Raw genomic sequence first — 17,160 nt, 5'->3', positions numbered from 1 at the left:
TATTTCTTTGCCAAATAACAATTTTATACCATGTGCTTCCTACCAGGAGGGCTGGAGCTGCCACTGATCGGCACTTAATCAAAGTCAATGTTAAATTAGAATCATATACCAATTAACCATTAGAAAAATGACCTGTTCTGCAGCTCCCACTTGTGTAGAGGCAAATGTATTACACACATGATAAACGTAATCTTTATAAAATATTTGCTATTCAGTGCATGAAGATTCCACTATTATTTCATACTGCTCAGCAGCCCAATGTTATCCTACTTGTTTCAGAAGTCTAAAGGGTTCCTGATGGCAATGGCTTTAATCATTGGCGTTCTTTTGCCTGTGTTTCTCTGGCTGCTGTTAATCCCCTTGGGTAGAGTCCTGCGTGACCCGGACCTGACCCAAACCCGCAACCCAAACTGCAAACTGCTTATTTACCTAACTGGATCTGCTACCCAACCCCGGCCTGCAACTGCCTTATCCGCAACCCGCTGACCACCATTACACAGGAAGTGCTGTTGCTGCAAACCTCAAATGACATCATCAAAAGTGGGCGGGACAGTTTAGTAAAATTGTAAAAGGAGCACAATACAAACAAAATAACATAATATAAGAAATATAGATGAGAAAATCCTACCCTCATCCCGCAGGGTACCATCTTTTTTTGCCGGTAACTCGCGGGTACCTGCAGGACTCTACCCTGGGGATTGTTATGGCTCCGGGTCTTCTCAAGGGCTCTATAGACTTTTTTATTGTAAGACATTATCATTTAAAGATAATCAATCAGAATAACAAAATTTCAGCACAGCCTGAGACCTGTAAAATGAAGATCCATGAGTTTTATCCTTAAACGGTGTCATGGTCGAAACATGCATTGCAACCATTTAGTGCAGTGATACAGAGTTCCACAGCAATTTGTACAGGTTTTTGCTACACATGCAATTCAGTGTGCTCCTAGCCCTACTTTTAGCTAATGAATGTTCTAGCATTCGTCCATATTGTATTGTATGTAGAGTAGCATGTGCTTTTTTTCAATGCCTTGCCCAAAAGCTTGCTTCTTGCACAGATTACATGTCTCTTTCCCAATGCTTATAGGAATATATTATGGTTTTACTGGGCCAAAGTCTAAGAAAACTCTTATATTGGGTAAGTTAGACAAGTCTGCAGCTGATGAGATAATTGTTGGTGAAATAGGCAGTAGCAGCTGTGAGTTTCTGGATTATTTCGTTTCATAATTGGATATCTAGATTAGTAGAAAGATACATATGAATACATTTTAGATTCAGAAGTTAAGGCAACAAAAAGTCAAAATTATATAAATCCAGGATGTCCAACCTGTCCACCATAACTTAGTTTGTAGGGAGAAGCAGTTCATAGGCCTGTTATAGACCTCAGAGTAGTGGTCAACACTGGTGGTTTAGCAAAATGGGTAATCCTGTGCTTATTGTTGGTGCCTTTATCCTTTTCACCTCCCTTTATTCCAAACACCCCTGAGACATCACAGTTCATCAGATCCGTATGTCCTAGCTACTATCAAAAAGTATCACCCAGTTATTTGCATTACACTATACGTTGTATATATTCATGAATACTATTAAATACAATTCAGCAGTATTACACTCATTGACCCCAACTGCTTTTTCTTATTGTATTCATGTTCTGGCTGGATTTATATATTGTTTCTGGATACTTATTTGGGTAAAATGTAATGAACTCTGGATTTGATGGATTATGGGCTGCAGTGGATACCCTGAGCTCACTCAACATTTAGGACAGTAAGCTTATATCTGATACATGTTCACTTTTAATGCAGTAACTATAGGGGAGACAGATTATTTACTTATTGCAACACCACTTTTCCCGCTCCCTCAAGCAAATGCTCTCTCTCTATGTACCCTATAATTGGCACAGACTATAAAAAGGCATTTTTTAAATTAGAATACAAAACAAGTGTCTCCCTCAGCTGCAGAACAATTACTAGTGCTGGTTATAACAGGAAACCCACACATATGACCACCCACTGTTGGCTATTAGCAAGAATAATGATGTTGGGTTAGACAATCGTGGTTCTGACTTAGAATTGTGAAATTCTGTTTAGGAAATTATTAGTAAGCTTCACCAAAGCAGATCGAAATCTGGCAACTCAGACAGCCTCAAACCTCAGCAGGAAAAGAGAAAGTACCGGCATCGACCAGAACCACTGTTCATCCCTCCTCCTTCCTTCATCGGCAATTCATTTTATTCTGGTGCCACCTTGTACCAAAGTCAGCTGCGCTCTCCCCGTGTCCTGGGGGAGAATTTACTAGCTGGAGTTCAGGAGTTACCTACATACACGCCACCTCCGATGCTGAGCCCCGTGCGCCAAGGATCAGGCCTGTTCAGCAGTGTTATCACAGCTATACACAACACACACCTTCCACTGACTCCGCTCACACCTTCACCGAGAGTGCTGCTTGGTCGCCCTTGTAAGTATATGGTTTCTTCTTTTGATTATTATTATGTATAGAAGACCTTGCAACAGCCAGCTTCTAGCAATAAAGAGTGTCAGCTCAGTTTCTCTGTCGTCTTAGGTGGACACAGGGAACAATGGGGTTAAGCTCCACCCTCCAGGAGGCAGGACACTTGATAATAATTAATTAAAGGGCATGCCATACTTGGCTTAACCCCGCACACTGTGCTCAACAATCAGTTTTTCAAGTGTCCTGCTACCAGGAGGATGGACTTCCCTACAGGGAAATATTTCTACGGCCAGCTGAAACTGGCACCCGGGGTGATACCAGGAGCAGGGTTACCTGCATCCTTATGGTTAGCCCCCGACACGGATCAAATTCTACGGGGTCACTGGCTAGCCTAATGGCTATTACGACCACCCAGACAGTGCCTGCTTCCGCGCCGGGTGCCATTTTGGAATGGGTTCGCAGTGGAACGCATGCGTTCCAGCAGCCATTTTGTTTCACTCTTGCGGTGGAATACACTCTGCAGAGCAGCGACTAACACGGGGGAGCCCAAGGGGGCCACAGTGGAAGTACCCAGTCAGTCTCACAGCACATTTGAGCAAGCAGCACTGGAGTAGCTGGCTTATAATTCTAGGGAAGAAGGTGCAAGCAGGCACAACAAGCAACTTGTCTTAGCCCTGCACACTGACTTTCCACTCAGGTGATACCCATGGCAGAAGCTAGGCCAGCGGGATTATTCACAAGGGCGGGGGGAGAGCGCCCACCACAGCACAGGTGACGTATTTTGCATGTACAAAATGTTAGTTCAAAATTACAGGGGGCCAGAGTGAACCGCTGTGCAGATCCTGTTCAATGGGTCAAGGGGCTCAGACGGCCTCAGGGGCCAGTCATATTACAACCGAGGCACAAACAGAGAACACGGTGTCAGGAAGCCCTTCTCAAGAGCCGGGTCCCAGCCAGGCACAAGACATCCCAGCTCCTCTCTGGGCAGTGCAACTTTCACAAAATCATTAGTTTCTTTTCAAGGTCTGCCAACCATTGCAGATAATTTAGGAAAGGCACTGGCAATTCTCGAATAGAAGCCAGCCAGCAAGCGCAAACGCTCAGACGAATCCAAGGGCGACACCTTAGCTCATGCTTCTCCTGATGTTTCATCGGCGGAGAAAGCCTCTTCTCAGTCTGAGGGTGAAATACCACCATCTGATGAGTCCTCAGGAGAGGAAGATGAGTTTCAAGACGGTGAGAAGGATTGTGATTCTCAACATGATATAGAAAAGATCATAAAAGGAGTACACGAGGTACTGAATATTTCCCAAACACCGAAACAAGCAGAATCATCAAGGTTGTTTAAAAGACAGCACAAGTCCACCACATCTTTTCCATCGCATGAGCAACTGACAGATATGATTCAAGATGAATGGAACAATCCAGAAAGAAAGTTCCAAGCGACAAGGAAGTTTTCTAAGGCCTATCCTTTTCCTAAAAAATTAGTGGATAAATGGACTAACTCCCCAGTCTACCTCCTTACCAGTGACTGACGCGGCGGCCTGGAAGGGTTTCTAATAGCGATTCATTCGTCCTCTCGTTCAACTCTAAGACCCAGCCTGGAATCAGCGTGGGTGTCCAGAGCTATTCAAGCATAGGCAGAATCACTAGTTTAAGACATCCAAGATGGAATACCTAGGACGGACCTGTTATCTTCTGCTCAAATGATTGCGGAAGCACCAGCCTACCTGTGCGACACTACTCTTGATACTTCACAGATCACAGCCCGAACATCAGCCCTGTCTATAGCAGCGTGTAGAACCTTGTGGCTTAAAAACTGGTCAGCCGACCTGAGTTCCAAGAAATCACTAACTTCTCTGTCCTTCAAGGGTCAGCGTTTGTTCAGTGAAGAACTCAAGAAAATAATTTCAAAAGCAACAGGGGTAAAAGTACCTTCCTTCCTCAGGCAAAGAGTAGATCCTCAGGGACAGCCAGACATGGAAAAATATTTTGTGGCCAAAGCACACAATATACACACAAAAACAGTTTACCACAACGCTCACATTTTCGTAACAAACCCAACGATAAAGGGCATACTCCATGGAAGACTAACAAGACCTTCAACAAGCCCTCAGGTGACAAATCTACCTCAGCATGACGGGGTAACCCTTCCGGAATCGCTAGAAATTGCTATAATTCCGGGAGGTGTGGACCCATCACTCCTCAGACGCATGGGTCAACGAAATAGTCACAGAAGGCTATCATCTCAACTTCACAAACCTACCCCCACGAAAGTTCTTCCTGTCCAGAGTTCCGTCTCATCCCAACAAGCCTTTCTGCATTGCATCTCCAAAATGGAACACTCAGGAGTAATTGTACCAGTGCCTCGACTAGAGAGATTCTCGGGGTTCTACTCCAATCTGTTCATAGTTTATCCGGTCCATTTATTTCAAGATGGAAACACTCCGTTCACTGATCCGAGGAATGGAACAGGGGCAACTCATGATGTCACTAGACATCAATATCTCCATATCTCCATGTGCCGATATGGACTCCTCCCCAGAAGTACCTTCGTTTCGCATTCGCGATTCATCATTTTCAATTTGTGGCTCTTCCCTTTGGTCTTTTGTCAGCACCATGGGTGTTCACCAAGCGTATGTTGGTAACGGCTGCAACGTTGCGGCTACAAGGAGTGTCGGTGACTCCACATCTGGACGATCTTTTCCTAAAAGCCAAATCAGTAGAGAAGACCAAGGAGGATCTTAACAAGACAATCCTGCTATTACAGAGCTTTGGCTGGACCATAAACTGGTCCAAGTCCAACATACTACCCAACCACAAGATGGTATTCCTAGGCTTGGAATTCAACACGATCACACAACTAGTATGTCTGCCACACGACAAACAACTCAAAATCCAAAATCAAGTGCAATCACTAATCTCTCATCAGAGGTCAACTGTTCATATGGCGATGAAGGTACTGGGGCTCATAGTGTCAGCCATAGAGGTGGCCCCCTTTGCACAAATTCACCTACAAACTCTACAAGCAAACATACTTTCTACTTGGAAGGGAGGTCCCCTATCTCAGGCACTTAACCTCTCGCAGGAAACAAGGGAGACTCTCCAGTGGTGGTTGAAGAAGGACAACCTAGCCAGGGGACAATCTTGGCCGACACAGATTGGAACGTCATCGCCACGGACGCCAGTCTCGAAGGCTGGGGTGCCACGTGGAACAATCTATCTGCACAAGGTCAATGGTCTTTCGAGGAGTCCAAACTTCCCATCAACATCCTAGAACTGCGGGCCGTGAAACTAGCACTAAGTCATTGGTCGCGCCGACTGTTCCAAAAACCAGTTCGCATCCAAAGCAACGTCACCACAGTGGGGTACATAAATCGTCAGGGAGGAACACGCAGCAAAGCAGCACTAAAGGAAGCACAAGTAATTCTGGAATGGGCAGAGACCAACAAAGTACGATTGTCGGCCATTTACATTCCGGGAGTATCCAACTTAAAAGCAGACTTCCTCAGCAGAAACCAAGTACATCTGGGTAAATGGGAACTTCATCCGGAGGCATTCATTGAGCTAGTAAATCTCTGGGGTCAGCCTCAAATAGATCTGATGGCATCCAGAACCAATCGAAAGACTCACATGTTCTTTGCCCGATCCCGAGACTCGCTGGTGGCAGGGGTGGACACAAATGTGGTCATTCAACCTAGCATACATTTCCCCCCCCTCTTCCGATGTTACCTCGAGTTCTCAAGAAAATCAGACAATCAGCATCCACAAGTGATTGTGGTAGCTCCCTAATTGGCCTTGAAGAACATGGTTCTCCGACCTGCAAGAGATGTCGATAGACCGACCAATCCGTCTACAATGCAGACCAGACCTCCTCAGCCAGGGACCAGTGACACACTCCAATCCCGGACTTTTTGCTTTGACGGGATGACTGTTGAGGCATCCATCTGGCGGAGAAAGAGAATAGCAGAAGAAGTTATCTCAACAATGATAAAGGAACGTAAACCCACTTCTTCCAAGTCTTATCACAGAGTCTGGCATTCATATTACAATTGGTGTGATGAATCGAAATTGGCTTTTCTGGAACTGAATATTCCTAGAGTGCTATCCTTTTTACAGAGAGGCCTACAGCTAGGCCTGAAGCTCAGCATTGTCTATTCTGTTTCAACACCGACTAGCAACAGAGGACACCATACGGATATTTCTGCAAGGAGTGGCGCATGTAATTCCTCCATTTTGTCCTCCTGTCGCAGGTTGGGATCTTAATCTGGTGCTAGAGGCCCTGCTGGACTCTCCATTCGAACCAATGAGTTTGATTTCTGACACCTGGCTTATTTACAAGACTGTGTACTTAGTGGAAATTTAGTCAACCAGAAGGGTGTCTGAATTGAGTGTACTATCCTGTGATCCGTCCTTTCTGGTGTTCCACAAACACAAGGCCGTTTTAGGTACAGTTCCTTCATTCCTGCCCAAAGTTGTGTCATCCTTCCACATAAATCAGGAAATCATAGTTCCTTCACTATGCCCAGATCCTAAAAATGATGAAGAACGATGTCTCCACAACCTAGACGTAGTCAGAGCACCTCGGTGGTATCTGGAAAGGTCAAAACCATTCAGAAAATCGCAAACTCTCTTTGTCCTCCCGACCGGTCCTTGTAAGGGCTTACCAGCATTAAAGGCTACCATCGCCAGGTGGATAAAAGAAACCATAAGACAAGCTTTCCTGTCCAAAGGAAGCAATGGGAGCTTCATCTGCATGGCACAACACTGCCTCATTGGATCAGATCTGCAGAGTGGCTACCTGGTCCTATGCCCACACATTCACTAAATTCTACAGACTCGACACAACTTCTTCAGCTGAGGCTTCCCTCGGCCGCAAGGTGTTGCAGTCTGTTTTACACTAATTATGTTCAATTTGACTTGTCCCACCCTGCTGTTCTGGGACTGTTTTGTTAAGTCCCCATCGTTCCCTGTGTCACCCTAAAACGACAGAGAAAAACAGGATTTTTTGATACTCACCATTAAATCCGTTTCTCTGTAGTCGAAAGGGGGACACAGGGCTTCCCACCCTAGGACGAGCCATTGACCAGAGGGTCGTGTCCAGGATAATCCCTGGTTTTTCTTCTGTCATAGTTTGTTACATTAATGTTATAGAGTTCTCTGGGACAAACTGATTGTTGAGCACAGTGTGCGGGGTTAAGCCAAGTATGGCATGCTCCTTAATTAATTATTATCAAGTGTCCTGCCTCCTGGAGGGTGGAGCTTAACCCCATTGTTCCCTGTGTCCCCCTTTTGGACTACAGAGAAACGGATTTACCGGTGAGTATCAAAAAAATCCCATTATTGCTGGTGTCCACAGCTTGCATTATGTAAAAAGTTGAATTTATAATATTTAACAGCACAAAGTCATATCACCAGCAGACAAAGTGGTGGTGTACTATTTTAATATACAAGGGCATAACTACAAAGGAAGCAGACCCTGCAGGTACAGAGGGGGACTAGGTGGTATAGGGCAGGGCTGGAAATATGTCACCCCTCGTTCCCCGTCTGTTTGCTAGGCGCAAGCTCACACAGTCGTGATCGGGTGCGTGCATGGTCAGGGGTTGGAGTGGGGTGGCCTGCCGGGTTGCCTAGGGCACCCAATCGGCTTGGAACGCTCTGTTATTGGGTCCCATGAGTCCCTAATTAATGAGCAGTTTCACTATATATCGGAAAAACAGGTCAATCTCTAAACATTTTGGGGGCAATGTTCCCTCTAAGGGAAACGCTCACACACAAATTTTGAGGCCTGCGCACAAATTGTGGTGTGCAAGATATTTATCAAAATCCGCATTTTTCTGATATATTTTTTTTTTTTTTAAAAGTCAGACCAAACTAGAATCCACAGGTAGATTTTAACTCATTTATTATTAAAAAAATCTTTACTTAATCAGATCAGGGGAAAACTTGAGCAAAAAACGAATCGTACTTTTTTTCAGATTTTTCCCCACAAAACCATATTATTTTTTCAGGCTTTTTCCCCGAAAAGTCTGGATTTTTGCCCATAAATAGTCGTATTTTCGGGCTAATTCCAGCACAGACCACAGAAACTTCCAAATAGGATAGGGACCTCTCCCATTGACATATTTACAACCTCGGCAGGTCTGAGATGGCAGATTTTCGGATTCTGACTTTTTACTGCATTGCGGTATAATAAATCGTGAAAAAGTCTTTTTTTTTCTCAAAAAATTCTGATTTTATAGTAAAAAAAACTATAATTTTTCATGTTTTTAGCATTCGGAATTTAATAACTAACCCCCAAAATATTGTTTTAAATCTCACCTGAGCACCCAGTTTTTAAAAACTGCGCACACTAGTTTAAAATGTGTGCACAAAAGAAACTTTTTTTTTGCGCACATAGCCGAGAAGCAATTAGACAGAACATTGTTTGGGGGCCCTAAAATTAATTTGCTGTGGGGCCCAGTAACATCTAGTTACACCACTGTAATTTAGCACTTATTTTACCTTGGGTATGAGGTCCACCCTTTCATCTAGACTACATGTTATTCCACAAATCTTAATTGGAATACTGCCACCAATATGTCAATAAAATTAGGCCATGAGATGTATCAGAAGCTGCTATATTTTTGGTGCCCCTGTCAAATTGCTGCACTCGTGGAAATAAACTGATCCCTGTAGCCATGCAGCATGCTTACTGATATTATTAGTTGTTGCTCTAGACATACATGATTGGTTTGAATATATATGTTCATTTTTAGTGGTGTATGTACAGGAGAAGCAATCTCCCTAAGGGAATCTCAGTTAGATCATGCAACCTGCAGTTGCTAACATGGACCCTGTTGCCCTACAAGGGGATCACAGGCTGTACACAGGTTGATAGTCGGGCCAGAAATATGATTGATTGATTTTCCTAATACATTTTTGGCTGTATGTTTTTCAAGCTGTTACTACACCATAACAAATAAGAGCCATGTCTTTTGGTTGTTCAGACAGCATTGATGCCGGCAGTACAACAGTAACACCAGGGCCAGGAGAACAGACCGTTGATGTTGAACCGTAAGAAATAAGAACCTTATTTCACACAACTCATAACACTCCCTTTTGCTTCTTGCAAGGAATTCTGGGAGTGGCTTAGGTCTATAGATGGGATTCGTTATCCGGAAAAGCATTATCCATAGAGCTCAGAATAACGGGAAGGCCATCACCCATAGACTTCAAATACTTCAAAATTTTAAAAATGAATAATTAAACAGTAGCCTGTACTTGATCCATATGATTAGAAGAATAATTAATGAAATCTTCATTGGAGGCAGAAGAATCCTATTGAGTGTAATTAGTGTTTTAACAATTTTTAATTAGACTTATCCAAATTACAAACATACCCCTTATATGGAAAACGCCAGGTACCAAGCATTCAGGATAACAGGTCCCATATCTGTATATGTGTCAAGGTCATTCTGATAAGGAAATAAAAAATAATGTTGATTGAATCCATGAACTAAAATGACTTGAGGGGAGGTGGTAATCAGTCCTTTAGAACAAAAAGGATGAATCAGTTGCAGTAAAACTAGAAACTAGGGATGCACCGAGTCCACTATTTTGGATTCGGCCGAACCCTTCACAAAAGATTTGGTCGAATAATGAACCTTAGCTGAATCCTAATTTGCATATGTAAATTAGGGGTGGGAATGGGAAAAATGTTTTACTTCCTTGTTTTGTGACAAAAAGTCAGATTTCCTTCCCCGCCCTTAATTTGTGATCTCAAAATGGCTTATGTACAGGAATTTAGACGTGAATCCATAAATACTTGGATTATATAACTGAATTCATAGACTGGAGTATAGTTTTGCAGAGAGATTGATCTTATCTTTACATAAATTCATGCAGATTGATGAACGCCACTGTGGACATGTGAGAATATCCTTAAAAGCCTCATTGTTGGATAGAAACCTGAGAACTGCCTTACAGCACATGCTCCCCCTAAAAACTGAACTTTCAGGTGGAAGTTGTGTTCTTTTTATCGAGAACTAAGCTTTAGGGAGATTTAGCAAATGGTGACGAGGAGAACACCACTACTTCCCTCACCAAAAGGTGCTTTACATCTTCCACCACATTCTGTAAGGAAGGGGAAGGGATACCGTTATAAAAATTGAATAAATCTAATGAAGATGAAGAAATATAGACAAGACATATAAAAACATAAATCAAAAAAAACACAATATTACTAAAAGAGAGAATGTAAAGGAAGCAGTATAATAGTAGATACCATTGAGGTGGCCACATTTGAATTGTTCTGTTGATTTGGGTTGACTGCCTGGGTCTTCTCTATACTATCACCCAATTAGCAAACAATACACTGTGTTTGTACAATGTGGTACACAGATATTGGTCAAGATTGTCCAGCCAGAACACACATACTGATAATAATAAAAACATCATTTCATATGATTTACGTACGTGTCTAGGTAGCTTAAGCCTGATATACTAGTAAATGCAATTCCTTTTTATTTTAATGAAAGGCGGATTAATATAGGATCAAGATTCCAGGCAGATATTCCAGAACTTCAAGGTCCGTCATCCCTTGAGAAAGAAACGGACAATGCAACCCTGGTTTGGACACCGTTGCCAGATCTAGAAAACAGAGAGTCCCAACAAAGAGGTATGACTGTCCTCAACTCAAATTAAATCCTGTCAAATGATGGCTGGGGGTACAGCGAGTTTATAGAGAGTCATTGCTTTGATATACTGTATATATCTAGGAGAATAAATACACCCCAAATCTCACCTAAATCACATTCAATCAGTCTTCAATCAAGTCTTTCTCTAACTGCCTTTGAGGTTGAGCTCAACTTCTTACATGTTATATAATTTGACCAAAAAGGAAGATAAATAATGTTAAGGGATACTGTCGTGGGCAAACATGTTTTTTTCAAAACACATCAGTTAATAGTGCTGATCAAGCAGAATTCTGCACTGAAATTCATTTTTCAAAAGAGCAAACATATTTTGTTATATTCAATTTTGAAATCTGACATGGGACTAGACATATTGTCAATTTCCCAGCTGCCCCCAGTCATGTGACTTGTGCTCTGATAAACTTCAATCACTCTTTACTGCTGTACTGCAAGTTGGAGTGATATCACCCCCTCCCTTTCCCCCCAGCAGACCAACAACAGAACAATGGGAAGGTAAAGGTAATGAGATAGCAGCTTCCTAACACAAGATAACAGCTCCCTGGAAGATCTAAGAACAGCACTCAATACTAAAAGCCAAGTCCCTCTGAGACTGATTCAGTTATATTAAGTAGGAGTAATAACAGCCTGCCAGAAAGTAGTTCCATCCTCAAGTGCAGGCACAAGTCAAATGACTGGGACAGCTGGGAAACTGACAATATGTCTAACCCCATGTCAGATTTCAAAACTAAATATAAAAAAATCAGTTTGCTCTTTTGAGAAATGGTTTTTAGTGCAGAATTCTGCTGGAGCAGCACTATTAACTGATGCATTTTGGAAAAAAACATGTTTTCCCATGACAGTATCCCTTTAAGCTCCAGAGCCTCGGGACGTGTAAACCAAGACTAAATATGAAGCAGTTGCTAAGTGCTGCAGTTCCAGCATATGGTTTGGAACACATTCAACCCCTATTACAGGCTGATGACAGTAATCAAAATGATGCTGACTCAAGCAAGAATTTATTTGTTCTGCATTTTGTTGGAGATTACTAAACATTTCCTTAGAACTTTGATAGCTGCTTTAGCAGGACCCTAGTAGTGGTTAGGCAGGCATGCCACCTATTTGTTATTCTCCCCTTTTATAGAAAAAAAAAATAAGCCATTGTGTAAGCCTTAGAATGAAAGATGTTCTGCAGCAGGACTGCCGGACCTGCAGCACTCAATGTTTAATTCTAGTTAAAGTCTGCATTGGTAAATTGCTTGCAGTTTGCAGCTTGTGCTATTTAGCAGTTAAGATCAAGATTTGGGTGATTATCTTTTAAAGGATTTGGTATTCTGCCGAATCAAAAAATTAGGAATATGGTGCATCACTTGCTGATGTATTTAAACGGCACTGTTTTTCCATCCCCTATGCATTAGATATATATGGATTTGGCTGAATTTCCTTCCATGAAAATACTGACCAACTACTGAAACAAAATAAATCTCTGCTGTAACAAAATACTTACACTGGGTTAGAAAACCATGCATTTTTAAATCAATTTACTATAGTTAACTATAACTGAAATGTATATATTTTTCCAATAAATTGCATGTTTACCGAATGTATGTGGGGGGTATTGGTGGGGTATTCCGTTTAATAAAATGGTTGGGGGGATTAATTGTATTTATGTTAATAAAATCTTTAAAGGAGAACTACAGCTTAAAGGAGAGGAATGTCTTCTTCCACTTGGGGGTGCCAAATGTTAGGCACCCCCAAGTGATTGTATATACTCACCTGAATCCCCAGGCCAGTGTGGGGTTCTTCCAGTGAGGACCACAGAGCGATCCCATTCCGGCTTCTTCTTTCTTCAAATTTTCAGGGCAGACGAATAGCACAAAATAGACGACTTTTTAGTTAAAGTTTGGCTTTTCGCTCTACTGTGCATGCTCAGCCGCGAGAAGAAAGAAGAAGCCGGAAGTGGATCGCTTTGTGGTGCTCACTGGAAGAACCCCGGGCCTGTGCAGTTTTCTGCTGATAGGAGCACTTGCCCGGGGTTTCAGGTAAGTATATAAAATCACTTGGGGGTGCCTAACATTTGGCACCCCCAAGTGGAAGAAGACTTTCCTTCTCCTTTAACTAAAGAAGTAGCTAGAAATGTTGTACATTATGTTTTGGGTTTCTACACCAGCCCAAGGCAACCACAGCCCTTTAGCAGTAAAGATCTGTGTCTCTAAAGATGCCCCAGTAGCTCCCCGTCTTCTTTTCTGCTGATTCACTGCACATGCTCTGTGCTGCTGTCACATACTGAGCTTAGGAACCCATAAGGTTGCCCCCTGTTCTGGAAAAAAATACCGGGCCTTCCTATATATTTATCTTTTTCCCCTGGGAAACCCACCTTCGGAGCGCTGGGGATTAGGTGCAAGGGCAGTTTAAACAGCAGCACATCCCCAGTGCTTCCAACATAATTGGAATGCCGCCCTTGAAATCTTGCCGCCCTGAATATACTGTATATATAGAATATAAATGCCACAATATAAGGCTGATTAGTAAATAATTATTGGTACATGACAACTCAGAAACCAGCACAATTAGCATCATGATCGAAAAACTCAGCCCTGTAGCTACTGAGCATGTGCGTGTTACACTCAAACAAAATCAAAAATGGGGAGCTCCTGTGACAACTCAGCTGGCCTGGAGTGTTAATACTATAGAGATACTGATGAGTAAGGTAAGTATTTAAAAGATGGCATTTCTAGCCGTATTCATTTTAAGGGGTTGGTTCCCCTTTAAGTATGATTTAGTAAATAGGATTTTAAGATAGTTAGCCATTAGCCTTTATTTTTAGGGTTTCTAAATCACTATATTTTTTTTGTTCTACAGATCTCGGATTTATTTGTAATCTGCTGCCTGGTTGCTAGAGATTGATAACCCCAAATCAATCAATCTAGTGCCATACATGGGCAAACTACTATTCTAACAAAGTACAAATAAGCAAAAAGCATATAGACCCTTCCTTGCACTCACTAACTAAACTTTCATATTCTTCCATGACTTTGTTCCTTTCATACAGTGGACATTTTTCTGAGCATGTCTTGCTCCAGTGTGCTGCCTGGAGGAGGAACCAATCTGGAATATGCATTGCACCTTCTCTATGAGTGCAAAGGGAACATCACGGTAAGAAACATAGTATAATTATGCACTGAAAATTTTAAATATGTAAGTTTCCATATGAAAAAATAATATTTTGTTTGTATATTCTGGCTATAAATTCAGCGGAAATCTAATTTCACTTACTTTGTTCAAAAAAAATGTCTTATATTTATTTGGCTTTTGTGTTTTTTAGAGGGCGCTGGAGACACTGCTTTTGAGAAACCCCCATAGGCTGCATAACCATCCCTTAGCAAATTACCATTATGCAGGTATTATGAACTACAGTGTATGATATTTCCAATGTTGTGGTGTCAAACAAGTATGACTATGATATAAATATGCTTCTGGCCTTAAAAGTTCTGTTTTGTATATAACATAGAGAGTGCCCTGGTTTTGCATACAAAGCATAATCTATCATAAAGGGCTTGTGTTTGAGAATTGAACATAATGATACTCAGGGGAACCTTCTATATTTTGCTTACATTTAAAGTGAACACTGACTTGTTTTCATTAAAGACATTATTCTCCCCAGGACCCTATATGTGGAAGAGGGTACGTTTTTCCTAAAGCTTTATTTTCATTCAAATATCAGAGTGCAGCAACCAAGGAACTCAGGGATGCTGGTTTTTATATAGGGGGAAACCAACATCAACTATGCTTTAAACATTGCAGCAGTCAGATGTTGCAAAATCTATACCACTGCAAAAGGTTTATTTATTGTGCCCTCCCAAGATATTTGGTCCTGTGACAAAACCATTTATCAAAGAGGCATTTATGGAAAACATGTCAGTATTCATTTCAGCAATGGCAGAAAGGGCGTTCCCCAATAGTTTGCTAACTGTGTGATAAGCTGCTTGGCTAACAGGGGGCAAAATACTGAAAACTGTCCCTCCTTTAAGCTTCTGCACCTTGCCAGTGCCCACAGTCAGAGCCACCATCAGAAATTACGGGCCCCATACAACAAAATTTTCTGGGCCCCCCCTCTCTAGAGCTGCCCACTCCACTGATGGTGACATTGGTGTTCAACATACTTTTACATTTCAGCAGGTTGCCTTCATCCACATCGGCAAGCGGTCTTCTTCGTTCTTTTCCGTTCTTCTCCATAACGGCTTCTTTGCTCTTCTCCGTTCTTCTCTGTAGCGGCTTCTTCGTTCGACTACGTATCTGTTTCTTCATTCGTCTCCGTAGCGGCTTCTTCGTTCGTCTCCTTAGCGGCTTCTTCGTTCGTCTCCGTAGCGGCTTCTTTGTTATTTTTTATCGTGCATTCTTCTCCGTAGCGGCTTCTTCGTTCGTCTCCGTAGCAGCTTCTTCGTTCGTCTCTGTAGCGGCTTCTTCGTTCGTCTCCGTAGCGGCTTCTTCTTTCGTCTCCGTAGCGGCTTCTTTGTTCATCTCCGTAGCGGCTTCTTTGTTATTTTTTATAGTGGCTTCTTCGTTCGTCTCCGTAGCGGCTTCTTCGTTCGTCTCCGTAGCGGCTTCTTCGTTCGTCTCCGTAGCGGCTTCTTCGTTCGTCTCCGTAGCGGCTTCTTCGTTCGTCTCCGTAGCGGCTTCTTTGTTATTTTTTATCGTGGATTCTTCGTTCTTCTCCGTAGCGGCTTCTTCGTTCATCTCTGTAGTGGCTTCTTCGCTCTTCTCCATAGCAGCTTCTTCGTTCATCTCTGTAGTGGCTTCTTCGCTCTTCTCCATAGCAGCTTCTTCGTTCTCCTCTGTAGCGGCTTCTTTGTTTGTCTCCGTATCAGCTTCTTCGTTCATCTCCGTAGCGGCTTCTTAAGAAAACGGAAAACTACCATTCGAAAGGATAGAATAGCCAAAATGGTAAAAACTCAGCCAATGATCAGCTCCAGGAAGATCAAAGAACATCTAAAGTTACCTGTGAGTACTGTTACAATTAAAAGATACCAAGCCAAGCTAACAGCAAGAAGCTCTCGCAAAGTCCCATTGTTGAAAAAAAGATGTGTTGAAAAGGTTACAGTTTGCCAAAGAACTCATTGACTGGCTTAAAGAGAAATTGTGCAACATTTTATGGACTGATGAAAGTAAGATAGTTCTTTTTGGGTCTACGGACCACAGACATTTTGCCAAACGACCACCACACACTGAATTCAAGCCACAGTACACTGTGAAGACAGTGAAGCATGCTGGTGCAAGCATCATGATATGGGGATTTTTCTCATGTTATGGTGTTGGGCCTATGTATCGCATACCAGGGATCATGGATCAGTTTCAATACATCAAAATACTTGAAGTCATGTTGCCTTATGCCGAAGAGGAAATGCCCTTGAAATGGGGGTTTCAACAAGACAATGACCCAAAACACACCAGTAACCAGCAACATCTTGGCTCCAGACCAACAAGATCGACGTTATGGAGTGGCCAGCCTAATTCCTGGACCTCAATCCAATAGAAAACTGAGGCAAAACCAAGAAAAGCAGAAGAATTGTGGAATGTAACAGGTCCCAGAAGTCAGTCGACTCCATGCAATTATGCTATTATTCTGAACACAACTGTATATGTATACAAATCATAGCTTGTATCTTTGAATATTAGGGCTCACAGTACAAAGCTTACAAAATCACAGCCCTATACACTATTGACATGGGCCTAGCCATTTTGGCATGTTCACTGTGCACACTGTGACGGATTAAAACAACAGCAGAAGGCAAAGAAAGCAGCTCTGTCACATGTACGGGAGCCCTGTATTGAAGTGACACATTGCTCGGTCTAAGACAGTGGTACCTACCATAACTTCCACAAGGCTTAACTTGCCTTTTGCATCAGTGTTTTGACCCATGGAAGGATCACCCCACCCCTAGCCTAGCATATCTAATGGAAGTAGCTCTCACTTCTCACGAGTACCACTGGGCTGATAATTGGGTTACGTGGTATTTTTCTTATTCATAGAAAATGTC

The 17,160-nt window shown here is 42.4% G+C and overlaps 2 protein-coding genes across 4 annotated transcripts in view; one reads left to right on the top strand and one right to left on the bottom strand.

Moving 5' to 3' along the window:
• The window catches only part of ubr2.S (ubiquitin protein ligase E3 component n-recognin 2 S homeolog), a 174,915-nt gene that overhangs the window by 137,831 nt on the left and 19,924 nt on the right, over window positions 1-17,160 (bottom strand). The window lies entirely within an intron of this gene.
• The window catches only part of trerf1.S (transcriptional regulating factor 1 S homeolog), an 83,337-nt gene that overhangs the window by 55,237 nt on the left and 10,940 nt on the right, over window positions 1-17,160 (top strand). For both annotated transcript variants that reach the window (XM_041564268.1, XM_018265011.2), the window contains 5 exons: window positions 2,090-2,456; window positions 9,440-9,506; window positions 10,970-11,109; window positions 14,175-14,278; window positions 14,448-14,523. In XM_041564268.1, the coding sequence (XP_041420202.1) occupies window positions 2,090-2,456; window positions 9,440-9,506; window positions 10,970-11,109; window positions 14,175-14,278; window positions 14,448-14,523 (754 nt within the window). The remainder of the gene's footprint in view (window positions 1-2,089; window positions 2,457-9,439; window positions 9,507-10,969; window positions 11,110-14,174; window positions 14,279-14,447; window positions 14,524-17,160) is intronic.

This window comes from Xenopus laevis, chromosome 5S (genome assembly GCF_017654675.1).
Source record: "Xenopus laevis strain J_2021 chromosome 5S, Xenopus_laevis_v10.1, whole genome shotgun sequence".
NCBI lineage: Eukaryota > Metazoa > Chordata > Amphibia > Anura > Pipidae > Xenopus > Xenopus laevis.
Note: the sequence above shows the minus strand (reverse complement) of the source record. Positions and strands in the feature narration are given on the sequence as shown.